Source organism: Anomaloglossus baeobatrachus, chromosome 1 (genome assembly GCF_048569485.1).
Source record: "Anomaloglossus baeobatrachus isolate aAnoBae1 chromosome 1, aAnoBae1.hap1, whole genome shotgun sequence".
NCBI classification, from domain to species: Eukaryota; Metazoa; Chordata; class Amphibia; order Anura; family Aromobatidae; genus Anomaloglossus; species Anomaloglossus baeobatrachus.
In genome coordinates this window covers 951564326-951578709 of record NC_134353.1, presented here as the reverse complement: position 1 = coordinate 951578709, position 14384 = coordinate 951564326, and the positions used below count along the sequence as shown (strand labels likewise).

The 14384-nt window shown below is 49.8% G+C and overlaps 2 protein-coding genes across 3 annotated transcripts in view; both read right to left on the bottom strand.

The window, feature by feature from the left end:
* Positions 1 to 9065, bottom strand: part of LOC142303547 (uncharacterized) — a 71089-nt gene extending 62024 nt beyond the window's left edge. The window contains exons 1-2 of the mRNA XM_075345005.1: positions 8918 to 9065; positions 8769 to 8836 (exon numbers count right to left, since the gene is read on the bottom strand). Of these exons, the coding sequence (XP_075201120.1) occupies positions 8769 to 8836; positions 8918 to 9065 (216 nt within the window). The remainder of the gene's footprint in view (positions 1 to 8768; positions 8837 to 8917) is intronic.
* The window catches only part of LOC142256961 (uncharacterized), a 404836-nt gene that overhangs the window by 367960 nt on the left and 22492 nt on the right, over positions 1 to 14384 (bottom strand). For both annotated transcript variants that reach the window (XM_075328989.1, XM_075329005.1), the window contains 2 exons: positions 12210 to 12278; positions 9124 to 9300 (listed from right to left, as the gene is read on the bottom strand). In XM_075328989.1, the coding sequence (XP_075185104.1) occupies positions 9124 to 9300; positions 12210 to 12278 (246 nt within the window). The remainder of the gene's footprint in view (positions 1 to 9123; positions 9301 to 12209; positions 12279 to 14384) is intronic.

Sequence of the window (14384 nt, the reverse complement as noted above, 5' to 3'; positions counted from 1 at the left end):
ACCAATCCGATGAGGACGCAGTGTACCCAAGTGGAAGGCTGTGGCTATAAAAAGGACTTCTTTAAGCCACCAGGTTGTTGATGGATGCTAATGGATCCAGTCTAATCTCTTAGGAGCTGACTAGAGGATCAGGATATCTTATGGCTTCAATCTAGGGACGCCGATTCCGGTTGGAGACCATATCCACAGCCTAGGGATTTCGACTCCGGCTGCCAGGATTGTATCATACAAGGACTACCTAAGGAGGACACTCAGGTTGGGACAGTTCAGTCACCTGCTACAGACTTTGCAGTCCTCATCCAGCTTCCTAAATCTGGCGCTATTCCTTGCTCGGTGGGTGCCCGCCGAAAGCGGGGTGCTGCTGGATTGGAGTAAGCGGCCCTGGAAGCTCTGAGGCATGGACATTCTAATCCCTGGTGAGCCAACGGAAGGGTGAGACTCTGTTGCCTGTTACATTTGTGTGTTTTGCTGGTTATGTGTTATGTGCCGTTAATTGTTTGGGGATCCAATAAAGTCTAATTATTGTGATTCCCTCACCCTGTGTTGTCTGAGTAGTGTTACGCCCACAGTTAAGGAGGCCGGCGTTCAGTTGGGATGAGCCCTGAGCCACGCTGTCTTTCTAAAGGCGGCTGGTTCAGTGGACAAGAGCACCCACTGAGCCCCGTGTCTCCACACAACCCATCCGCTGTAATCCACCCATCCGCTGTAATCCATCCATCAGCTGTAATCCACATAACCGCTGTAATCCACGCATCCGCTGTAATCCACGCATCCGCTGTAATCCACGCATCCGCTGTAATCCACGCATCCGCTGTAATCCACGCATCCGCTTTAACCCACGCATCCGCTGTAACCCACACATCCGCTGTAACCCACACATCCGCTGTAATCCACACATCCGCTGTAATCCACACATCCGCTGTAATCCACACATCCGCTGTAACCCACACATCAGCTGTAATCCACACATCAGCTGTAATCCACACATCAGCTGTAATCCACACATCAGCTGTAATCCACACATCAGATATTCTACTAAACGTGTAAAGTGATAATAAGCGGTTACTGACATATAAAATAACTATACATAGGCATTTATGAGGAGGGTACTCAACTTTCCCAACATCTGTCATCCCTTCCCTCTGCGGCTTGAGTCAATCTGGTCTCTCTCTAATTGACCCCTCCACGACCCCTCTCCCCACTTTCCTCTGTGACCACTTGTGTACTCTGTCTATGGTCCCCACATCTGGGCTCAGCTTTGATGTAATTGAGGAGTACCGTCTAGAGATGAGCGAGGACCGAAATATTCATAATCGCTATACTGTGAACGAGTAGCTTGTAATATTCGTGCTGAATAGCGAGTACAATGCAAATCAATATGAAATGCGAGTAATTTCCTGCTGGACCCAACAAAGAGGTCTGGGGCCTGAGGAAAAGGCTGAAATGGATGGGAAAGTGATGAAACTGAATGGGGAGAGCCTGGAGAATGTGCTGCATGCAGGTGCATAACTACAGCGGTCGCGATTGCGACCGGGCCCGGGAGGTTAGGGGCCCGCGGCCGCCCGGCAGATCAGCAGCTAGCTCCTTTCTGTGAGACGAGCTGCGCTGTTCTGCCACAGACCACGTGGCGCGGCGGCAGCTATATGACCAGGTCGCCGCCACTGACACCAGGCCCTCCTGCCTGGTGTCAGCAGTGGAGTCACCGCGCTCCCGTCACTCGACGCACCGCGCTCCCGTCACCGCGCTCCCGTCACACACCGCACCGCGCTCCCATAACCGCGCTCCCATCACTCACCGCACCGCGCTCCCGTAACCGCGCTCCCATCACTCACCGCACCGTGCTCCCGTCACCGCGCTTCCGTCACCGCGCACACTGCAGTGCTTTGATATTGCATAGAGTGGCCGGCGCCGCTGTTTGCATCATGAGTCTTCCCCCGTGCCTGCGGTGACGTCACTCCTGTGCGACTGCTGTGTGTGGTGAGAGCACAGAGCGCAGGAGGGGGGGGCTGGCTGCAGGACACATGGAGGCCCTGGGGAGGGGGGCTGGCTGCAGGACACATGAAGTCATTGGGGGGGCCCTGGCTGCAGGACACATGGAGGCCCTGGGGGGGGCTGGATGCAGGACACATGGACTGCAGCCCAAGGACTCCATGTTTCCTGCAGCCAGCCGCCAGGGCCCCCCCAAGGCCTCCATGTGTCCTGCAGCCAGGCCCCATGGAGGCCCTGGGGGGGGGGGGGCTTGCTGCATGACACATGGAGGCCCTGGGGGGAGGGGGCTGGCTGCAGGACACATGGAGTCCTTGGGGGGGGGGGCTGGCTGCATGACTCATAGAGGCCTGAGAAGGGGCTTGCTGCATGACACATGGAGGCCCTGGGGGGGCTGGCTGCATGATACATGGAGGTCTATGGGGCTGCATTATACATGGAGGTCTATGGGGCTGTATGATAAACATGAAGGACACCTTATACATGGACTATATGGGTGCATTATACATGGAGGAGTATGGGGCAGCATAATACAATATGAAGGTTTATGGGGATGCATTGTAATACATATAGGACTATGGGGGCTATATTATAATATATGGAGAACGATGGAGGCTACTTTATACATGGAGGACTATGGGGGTGCGTTATAAAACATGGAGGACTGTGGTGCAGTATAATATATGGAGAACTATGGGGTGAATTATAATACATGGAGAACTATGGGAAATGCATTATAATACATGGAGGACTATGGAGGTGCATTCAAATATATGAAGGGTTATGTGGGACCCTTTATACTATATGGAATGCTATGTGGGGGCCATTATAGTATTTGGAGAACTATATACGAGGGGGAACAAAGATACAAGCAGGGGATGGGAATGTTTTGTGCTGAGGGAAAAAGGCTCTTTCCCTCAGCACCCAGCTTTCCTATGCTCTGCTATACATCCTCTCTCAGCACCCAGCTTTCCCATGCTCTGATATGGGAAAGCTGGGTGCTGAGGGAATGATGTATAGCAGAGCATAGGAAAGCTGTGTGTTGAGGACAAGATGGATATCAGAACATGGGAAACCTGGGTGCTGAGGGTAAGAGCCAAGTGTCAGCATCATTATCCTGTACCCCAAGTGTCAGTGTCATTATCTCGTTCCCTAAGTGTCGGTGTACGTGTAGGGGGGGCCCCAGTCCAAATTTTGCACCAGGGCCCATCAAACTCTAGTTACGCCACTGCCTGTATGCATACTCCTCGATCACCGTATGTCACACTGCTCCCGCTGCCCCTCATTCTTATTCCGGAGCCGCTCATTAGGCTCACACATATTCACTGCTTCCCCGCATACTGGTGGTTGTGATTTATTACAGTCAGACGCACCCCAACACCTAATGACAGCTGACTGCAACCAATCACAAACACCAGTGGGCGGGTCTATATCGTACAGTAAAATAAATAATTTAAAAAAAATAAAAACGGCGTGAGGTCACCCCCAATTCTGATACCCAGCCAAGATAACGCCCCACAGCTGGGGGCTGGTATTCTCACACTGGGGAGGTCTATGGTTATTAGGCTCTCCCCAGCCTAAAAATTATCAGCCAGCAGCTCGTTGTGAGCCAGGTAAAAGGCCGAGACTGTCGCATCTAATGGATGTGGCAATTCCAGGCGGCTGCAGGCTGATATTTTAGGCTGGGGGCAGCCTAATAACCATAGGTTTCCCTAGTTTGAGAATATCAGCTCCCCGCTGTGGGCTTTATCTTGGCTGGTCATCAAAATTGGGGGAACCACACGCCATTTTTTTAAAATTTATTTTACTATACGATATAGAACCACCCACCGATGCCTGTGATTGCTAGCAGTCAGAAAGTTGTCACTCAGCATGGGGGCGCGTCTGACTGCAACCAATCACAGAAGCCGGTGAAAGAGCTGCCGTGGGAGCTGTGTGACAGCCGACCCGGTGATCGGTGAGTATGAAGCGCTTGCTCTTACCCTTTTGCGCCGGATTCTAGTCCCCATAGACTTTATATGGGGAGCAGCATCTGGCCAGATACCAGTGATCAATTCCCCGCCGACCCGGAGTCAGAGGGGATTGATCTGCCAGTCCTCCAAAATGCAGTGACAAAACGCAAAAAGAATGGACATGTTGCATTTTTGGGGTCACCTCAAAGATGCAGCAAAAAAAACAAAACAACAAAAACAAAAAAAAAAAAAAAAAACCCTGCAACGGAAGGGTTTTTATAGACCCTATAATGCAAGGCGACCAGCCAATCACAGTAATGCCATAACCAAGATGGCTGCGGTATTACTGAGATTGGTTGAGAAGCCGAGCACGTTTATTGGCTACAAATCAGGCGCCAAATCTTCTGGGCGGGATAAACAAATATTGCGAGGTGAATACACAAAAACTCGCAATGTAACGAGTAACCCGAATACCGTACTACTATCCGTGCGAGTAGTGAATAGTAACGAATATACTCGCTTATCACTAGTACCGTCCCCTTCCTCTGGGTCACACCTGAGCGCACTTCTAAGAATAGATTTTGTATCCAACCTGCTTGTGCATCTATACGTGTTCTATAATGAATTAGACCAGAACTGAACCAGAAGGGAACTGGATCCACAGTCACTGTAAACTTCCGTTGCTCTTCAACTTCACCCCTATAATTCTTCACCTCCTACTAACCCCTCAATCCCTACACCCAGTAATGACCTGGCCATCTTTCCCTCCATCCTCCCCACACATCTCAATAGAAGCCACGACAAAATAATGCAAGATGAATACAGCACACTGAAAACTACACCATCTCCTAGTGTTCACAGCCTGCGACCGGGGTGGAAACATCATTCCTGATCCATGAGTAGTTCATCTTGATGAAAGTTAGGTGGTCTACACTTTCAGGGGACAGCCGGATGCTCTTATCTGTCATGACACCACCAGCAGCGCTGAATACACGTTCTGAAAGAACGCTGGCTGCCGGGCATGACAAAAGCTCCAAGGCGTGACTGACGAGCTCAGGCCACTCTTCCATTTTTGAAGACCAAAATGCAAAAAAGTGTCAGTCCTACCCCTAGTGGCATCAATATTGATCTCTAGATACTCCTGCACCATCCTCTCCAGTCGCTTACCATGTGTCCTCTTTTCTGCTGGTGCATTGGGTGATCTAAAAAAAAAACGTGTGCCAAACCTCACAGAAAGTGCTTCTGCCACTTAAACTGAGCTAAAGGTTCGGCAATAATGACTCGATGTTCCCGGGTTTCAAAGTCTAGAAAAGCAATGCACACTGTGGGCCTCACTGCCGTCTTGGGAACACCACTCTAAAGATTGTGTACAAGTTGGTTTTGATACTCCAGTATGCTTCACTTTCCAGAGGAAGAAGCAACTGGCAAAATTTACTCTTGTCCCGTGGATCTAAGCCATCCAAGTAGTCAGCACAATTTCTAATACTAACAATTCGGGAATCATGTCCAGAGAGTGCAGCAAGAAGGCACTCATGTGTCGGACACTTCCATAAGGTACAAGTCGATGGTGTGTTGGTGGTGAGGTGACACTCAAGCTTGCTTCCTCCGTCTCCTCTCACCAACCACGGAAAACAGAGGAGGGGATAAATATCTTCTTCATCTCCTGACTGTTGCACGTCCATCACCTCTTCTTCCTCTATTTGTTCCTTGGTTCCTGCACCTTCACTAACAGTTTGTCTCATACCATGAGACCCCCTCAATTGCTGTACTCCACCCTCTCATACCACTCTGCCTGCGCGACGACAGTCTGGACCTTAGGCTGGAGTCACACTTGTGTGTGACTCGTGCGAGAATCGGATCACACTGCCCAGACCGGCCGCGGCTCTCCTGACAGGAGGATGTGATCATCATAGAAATACATACAGCGGAGCCGCTCCTGGTACAAGAGAAGCCGGCCGGTCCAGGCAGTGCGATACGATTCTCGCACGAGTCACACGCAAGTGTAACTCCAGCCGTAGACATATTAGTTTCCCTTCCGCATCCTTCTCTGCTTCCTCCTCTGTTACCATTACTTCCTCCCGCAGACTATTCAAAGTATGCTGCAGCATGTAGACCACCGAAATAGTGATGGGAAGAACGTCATCATCAGCGGTAACCATCTTAGTAGCCATTCTTAAACTCTACAAAAGGATACAGAGGTCCTTCATCTGTGCCACTCTGTAAACATGATTTACCCCACGACCGGACTGTGTTGGTCCAGGCTATGCCTCATGACCTACTGCCCCAAGGCTCATCGCTGTTGCCACTGTCACTGCAACATATGCAGAGTGGAATCACATATCAATCGGTTAACTGGTAGGTCAAAAGACCTCTGTTGCGATACAAATCGATTAACTACGGTGTGTGGATGGCAGAAGTGAGCACACAGCGGCCGTGTCTTCTGCAGCAGCGCATCCAGGCTGGGATAATGGCCTAGAAACTGCTGTACAACCAAATTGAGGACATGAGCCATTCAGGGCACATGTGTGAGGTTGCTCTGGTGCAGTGTAGGGCCGCCACCAGGTTTGCACCATTATTGCACACTGCCTTCCCTGGCTCCAGGTTCAGTGGAGACAGTGAATGCTGAAATCTGCCTGGATAGCTGTCCACAACTCTTCAGCTGTGTGACTGTGTTGTCAAATGCATTTTAACTTGCACACTGCCTGACTGCGTTGAGCCCTGGCAGCCCTGTATGGAGGTGGGGGGATTGTCTCTGAACTGTTGGAACACGTGTTACATTAATGTACGGTTAAGGGCGCAGGTAGAGGCCCTAAAAGGTGGAGGAAGCCGAAGCAGTGGAGGAAGTGATAGATACAGAGGTTTATCCCACAAGCTTTGGAGATTCCAGGACTTGTGGAGCAGCCCCTTGGCCCAGCAGCCACCAGAATCACCCAGTGAGCGAGACGTGACGCCCCTGCCACGCTTGCTGGTCCAGGTGTCAGTGGTGAAATGCACCCTGGCTGTCACAGAGCCTTCCAGGAACAGGCAATGTTTCCTGCAACACACTGGTCTGGTTCTGGCACAAGGCTTTATTAGAGAAATATTTTCAACTGGAGGACTGGGACGACCATCAACTTTCAGAAACCGACTCTGTCCACAAGGTGGAAAGGCAGCATTTCAATGGCCGACAAGCTGATAGACTGTGAGGGAGGCCTAGGAGGAGATGTTATGGTGGGTTGAGAAAGATGTGGTTTGCTCTGTATCTGACATTCGTCAAAAGCACCTGGCATGTCCATTTCTGTAACAGGTGATAGGCTCTCACTCACCCTGACTGTAGCGGGAACACAAGTGGAGGCTCTGCGGCCGGAGACCTGTGTGAGAACACTTGCCACGGTAATGGAGGAGGCAGAAGCAGCAGACAGAGTTGATGTGGTGGCCGGTAGTAAGCAAGGTGTTTTAGTGCAATAAAATTCCCAGAATAACTCATGTAGGTTGTGGATGAGCAGGTTCATTCAGGTAGTAGTCAAATTATTGGAATTTCTGCCTCTACTGAGTCGTTGTTGTTTTTTTTTAAGAAAGTTGGCAGATAATGTAAGTTGGGTCATTCTTTGAAATCTCAAAAAAAAAAAAGCCCAGGCTATGCAACCCCTCCTACAAACTGCCTACCCACAGCCTGCGGTTTTGGCTGAGAATGAAGCACATGGCGTGGTTGCATTACTACGAGTTTGCTCGGAAAGCGGCAATGTAACCTCCTCGTCTTCCTCCTCTCCTGAGCTACTTGGCTGCATGTCTCAGGGTTCACACCAAGTGGGATCTACAACCTCATCATCATCCTCGCTGTTGTCCCACTCCTTGCCCTGAGAGTCATTCTTCCTCCTCGTCCTGCCTTCACAGCACAGTACATTAAGCATGCTCCTCAGGTATCCGAGTATCAACATCATCACCTCCAGCCCTGGAGGATAACGTCTGTTGACGAGGGTCTGGGTCATGCTCGGACACAATTTCGTCCTGGCCCGGTTCCAATTGATAAAGATTTTGGGCATCAGTGCAGATGCTTTCCTTCTCTTGAGTCTCAGAATCTTTGGAACAAACCTTTGATACTCATGGGATAGAATGTGTGAACAGCTCTGCAGACTCGCTCATCTGTGATTCCCCACAGTCACTGGATGGTTGGAGAGTTGTGACGCGGGGAGAACAAGAGTAATTGGGGTGCCACATCTGAAGACTGTACTGTGTTTTGATGTTGAGGAAGAGGAGGAGAGGCCACTTGATGCAGTGCTTGCTGTCCACTGTAGCACATGTTCTATCTGGCCCTCATCTACAAGTCATACCATTGTGAGGCTGCCAAAGAAAAGGAGCGGAGTAGCCCACCCGGTAATGGAGGCTGTCAGCTGTCTTTGGATAGGATATGCCCGTGTTTGTTCAGTAGAGCTTGCAGGAACATTAGCACCTACCCTACGTACACCTCAAACACCACGCCTATGCCCCCTTCCACCACAACCGTGGGATTAACTACTCATGTTTAATGTAACTTCCCCTCTTTTAACCAGCTGTTTCCCAACCCGAGGCCCACACCTGTGTCACCTATCACTAAATTAATAATCAGTATTTACATGATGAAGTGTCAATATGGGACTGGACCAAGGATTTGCAATCTCCATTTAGATGATGAAATAGCAATTTTTGGCTGGACCACAGACTTTGTATGTGAGGCCTGTGGTCAGCTGTGATCCTGCCGTCTCCACCGCTCTCATTACACAAGTATAAAACATCTAATACTGGAGGAGAAAACAAGACTGAACACAAGGAGGTCACAGCCGTCTACACCTCATAGGGGAGATCTCCATCTACCTGAGGATCCTGTGGAGGAGGAGGAGGAGCGGGACATCTCTCTGGGGTCGTCCTCGTACTGGAGAGACCTGCAGGAGACACAGACAGGACGGACATCATTATTACATACAGATAATTATAGGCCGGGTGTATTCAGTCCTGTCTATTACCTGGTGATGTGCGGGGCTGGGGCTCCTCCATCATCACCTCCTTGTACCGCTCCTTGTGTCCTTCTAGATACTCCCACTCCTCCATGGAGAAATAGACGGTGACGTCCTGACACCTTATAGGAACCTGACAACACAATGATACCGTCATCACCCAGAATCCTCCAGTGCCGTCCTGTATAATGTCCCAGCATTCCCAGCAGTGTCACCTCTCCAGTCAGCAGCTCCAGCATCTTGTTGGTGAGTTCCAGGATCTTCTGGTCATTGATGTCCTCATGTATCCGGGGGTGAGGTGGAGGCCCCAGGATTGGGCTCAGGGTTCCTCCCCGTCCTTCACACACAGGGGCCTGACAGCGATCACTAGAGGTCTTCACTACTGTGTAATCCTGAGTGTGGAGACATTAATAATATCACTACAGACATTTCCAGAGTCCATCACCTCCCCGGTCATATCCTCTGTTATTCCCATAGATAATGATGTAATGTGATGACATCAGAACCTCTCACCTCCCCGGTCATATCCTCTGTTATCCCCATAGATAATGATGTAATGTGATGACATCAGAACCTCTCACCTCCCCGGTCATATCCTCTGTTATCCCCATAGATAATGATGTAATGTGATGACATCAGAGCCTCTCACCTCCCCGGTCATATCCTCTGTTATTCCCATAGATAATGATGTAATGTGATGACATCAGAGCCTCTCACCTCCCCGGTGATATCCTCTGTTATTCCCATAGATAATGATGTAATGTGATGACATCAGAGCCTCTCATCTCCCCGGTCATATCCTCTGTTATCCCCATAGATAATGATGTAATGTGATGACATCAGAACCTCTCACCTCCCCGGTCATATCCTCTGTTATTCCCATAGATAATGATGTAATGTAATGACATCACAGCCTCTCACCTCCCCGGTCATATCCTCTGTTATTCCCATAGATAATGATGTAATGTAATGACATCACAGCCTCTCACCTCCCCGGTCATATCCTCTGTTATTTCCATAGATAATGATGTAATGTGATGACATCAGAGCCTCTCACCTCCCCGGTCATATCCTCTGTTATTCCCATAGATAATAATGTAATGTGATGACATCAGAGCCTCTCACCTCCCCGGTCATATCCTCTGTTATTCCCATAGATAATAATGTAATGTGATGACATCAGAACCTCTCACCTCCCCGGTCATATCCTCTGTTATTCCCATAGATAATGATGTAATGTGATGACATCAGAACCTCTCACCTCCCCGGTCATATCCTCTGTTATTCCCATAGATAATGATGTAATGTGGTGACATCAGAACCTCTCACCTCCCCGGTCATATCCTCTGTTATTCCCATAGATAATGATGTAATGTGATGACATCAGAACCTCTCACCTCCCCGGTCATATCCTCTGTTATTCCCATAGATAATGATGTAATGTAATGACATCACAGCCTCTCACCTCCCCGGTCATATCCTCTGTTATTCCCATAGATAATGATGTAATGTAATGACATCACAGCCTCTCACCTCCCCGGTCATATCCTCTGTTATTTCCATAGATAATGATGTAATGTGATGACATCAGAGCCTCTCACCTCCCCGGTCATATCCTCTGTTATTTCCATAGATAATGATGTAATGTGATGACATCAGAGCCTCTCACCTCCCCGGTCATATCCTCTGTTATTCCCATAGATAATAATGTAATGTGATGACATCAGAACCTCTCACCTCCCCGGTCATATCCTCTGTTATTCCCATAGATAATGATGTAATGTGATGACATCAGAACCTCTCACCTCCCCGGTCATATCCTCTGTTATCCCCATAGATAATGATGTAATGTGATGACATCAGAGCCTCTCACCTCCCCGGTCATATCCTCTGTTATCCCCATAGATAATGGTGTAATGTGATGACATCAGAACCTCTCACCTCCCCGGTCATATCCTCTGTTATCCCCATAGATAATGATGTCATGTGATGACATCAGAGCCTCTCACCTCCCCGGTCACATCCTCTGTTATCCCCATAGATAATGATGTAATGTGATGACATCAGAACCTCTCACCTCCCCGGTCATATCCTCTGTTATTCCCATAGATAATGATGTAATGTAATGACATCACAGCCTCTCACCTCCCCGGTCATATCCTCTGTTATTCCCATAGATAATGATGTAATGTGATGACATCAGAGCCTCTCACCTCCCCGGTCATATCCTCTGTTATTCCCATAGATAATAATGTAATGTGATGACATCAGAACCTCTCACCTCCCCGGTCATATCCTCTGTTATTCCCATAGATAATGATGTAATGTGATGACATCAGAACCTCTCACCTCCCCGGTCATATCCTCTGTTATTCCCATAGATAATGATGTAATGTGATGACATCAGAGCCTCTCACCTCCCCGGTCATATCCTCTGTTATCCCCATAGATAATGATGTAATGTGATGACATCAGAGCCTCTCACCTCCCCGGTCATATCCTCTGTTATCCCCATAGATAATGGTGTAATGTGATGACATCAGAGCCTCTCACCTCCCCGGTCACATCCTCTGTTATCCCCATAGATAATGATGTAATGTGATGACATCAGAACCTCTCACCTCCCCGGTCATATCCTCTGTTATCCCCATAGATAATGGTGTAATGTGATGACATCAGAACCTCTCACCTCCCCGGTCATATCCTCTGTTATCCCCATAGATAATGATGTCATGTGATGACATCAGAGCCTCTCACCTCCCCGGTCACATCCTCTGTTATCCCCATAGATAATGATGTAATGTGATGACATCAGAGCCTCTCACCTCCCCGGTCATATCCTCTGTTATTCCCATAGATAATGATGTAATGTGATGACATCAGAACCTCTCACCTCCCCGGTCACATCCTCTGTTATTCCCATAGATAATGATGTAATGTGATGACATCAGAACCTCTCACCTCCCCGGTCACATCCTCTGTTATCCCCATAGATAATGATGTAATGTGATGACATCAGAACCTCTCACCTCCCCGGTCATATCCTCTGTTATCCCCATAGATAATGATGTAATGTGATGACATCAGAACCTCTCACCTCCCCGGTCATATCCTCTGTTATCCCCATAGATAATGATGTAATGTGATGACATCAGAGCCTCTCACCTCCCCGGTCATATCCTCTGTTATCCCCATAGATAATGATGTAATGTGATGACATCAGAGCCTCTCACCTCCCCGGTCATATCCTCTGTTATCCCCATAGATAATGATGTAATGTGCTGACATCAGAACCTCTCACCTCTCCAGTAAGATGGAAGATGATCTCCAGATTCAGGCTGAATATCTTCTCCATAATTTTGTCTTTCTCCTTAGTAATCATTTATGGGTCAATCAGAAAAATAAAAAGAAAACAGAGAATCCTTTATTGTAATGAGGATGAAATGATGTTAAAAAAATCAACTAAAAACACAAAACATTTGTGAAGATAATAAGGGGAAATCATTTGAGGCAATAAATTGTAGATATAGTTGTGGCGCCCCTGACCTGGTCAGGCACCACAGAGTATTGCACCCATGCGGGAGCAATGCTTCCAGGTAATCTCCAAAGGCCAGGATGAGGTGCACACACAAACATATAGTGACCAGGCCTCCCACATTACCAGAGGGGACCCTTGGGTAGCCAGAAGGAGTTAACTTTCAATTCCCAGCTGGGGGTGTGTTCAGGGGCTGGTTGCTAGGAAGCAGGGCAGAGAGAGAGAGGAAGAGGGGAGTCGAGAGGAAGAAGTTGAAGTGTATGGAAGGGAGCAGAGAAGCTCTCGTGCAGACAGGTCCTGAGGAGTGCTGTAGCTGAAAGCGGAGGAGAACGGAGTACTGTGGGTCGGCCTGAAGAGCATCCAGAGAAAGAGGGGTGGCTGAGTACGGAGATCCCGGTATCCGAGCACCCAAGGGGAACTAGATCCCCAGTACAGGCAGCAAACCAGTCAGAGCTGCTCAATCTACAGGTGGGGATACTCCATGCCCTCACCACTACTACGCAGCGCTCGGGCCAAGCAGCAATCAGCAGGCCCATAAGGGGACAGGGCCAGAAGCCATCCCACCAAGGCCACGCTGCCGGCAGACGAGCCAGAGAGAGGGGAGCAGGGTGGTAACAGCTTCCCTGGAGGGGTCCTACCACGCTTCAAGCAAAGGACCCTCCCAAAACAGAAGGGGTGCAAGGAAGGCGAGTGGACAGCTACCCTCAGAACGGCCTCCTGGAATTCCTGGTTCCACCTGGTTATCACAGTGTCGCCCGGGCATCTCACCGTGACCTCCCAACAGTGAGTAAACACATTGAAAGACTTTTAGACTGTGTTTGAGGTATTCTGCGACTTGTGGTACTACAAACCCACACCGGGCCCTGGGGCTTGCCTCACTCTCAGGAGGCTACTACATCCGACTGCACCCACCATCAGCCCCAGGCGTCCCCTAACCTGCAGTGGCGGTCCCCACTGACCGCAATACTGAGAGTGGCGTCACGATCAAAACCGAAGATTCCCTACCTGTGACCAGCACCAGCTACGTGGAGTCCCTGAAGGTATGCACCGATATTGCCGCCATATTGCCATCTTCGAAAGCGCGCGCTGCAGCCCGCGCGAGGGAGAAGAGCACCGCCCACGAAGAGGTGTGGCCGCCCCAGAATCCCCACAATTCAGAGAGCGTACTGACCCCGGAAGTGGAGAGGGAGCGCGCAGATTTCTGAAGAAAAATGGACGCTGCAAGAGGTAATGCCCCTGGTCAGGGCGACGCAGCCCAAGCGATGCCAGCCCCTGTCGCGCTGGACGCCGCAGCGCCTGGTGCCGGTGCCGCGGTCGCAGCTGCTCCGGCCGAAGTCGCCCCCATAATGCCAGTGTCCTTGTTGTATGCCCCAGGGGCGCAATGGCTGCCTCAATACGCCGGTAAAATAGACACGCTGACCGGGTTTAAGAAAAAGATCAACACCCTGCTAGACATGCACGCGATGACTGGTAAACAGAGGGCCGCTGTGGTGCTGGGACAATTGACTGGAGCAGCAGAATTGGAAGCTGAGTCCTGGGCCAATGATGACCGGAGCTCTGTTGAGACCATCCTTGCCAAACTAGCAGCTGCTTTTGAACACCGCACGGAGGGAGAGCTGAGAACGGACTTCTATCACTGCCGTCAGAAGCCCCAAGATAGTATAAGAGACTATGCCCTCAGGCTGCAGGCTGCACTACGGGCTCTCAAGCTGGTGGACCCTGTCAGTGACCAGGAAGGAAACCGGATGATGAAGGAACAATTCCTGCGGGGCCTGCGCTCTCCTGAGGATGGGAAGCAGATGAAGCTGTGGTCCCTAGAACACCCCGACGTGGACTTTGCCATTCTGAAAGACCGGGCAGTGAAAGCACTCCAACCCCCTGTGGACACAGACCCTGCCAGTTCCACGGCAGCAGGAGCGGAATCCTCCACGCAGGCCCTGA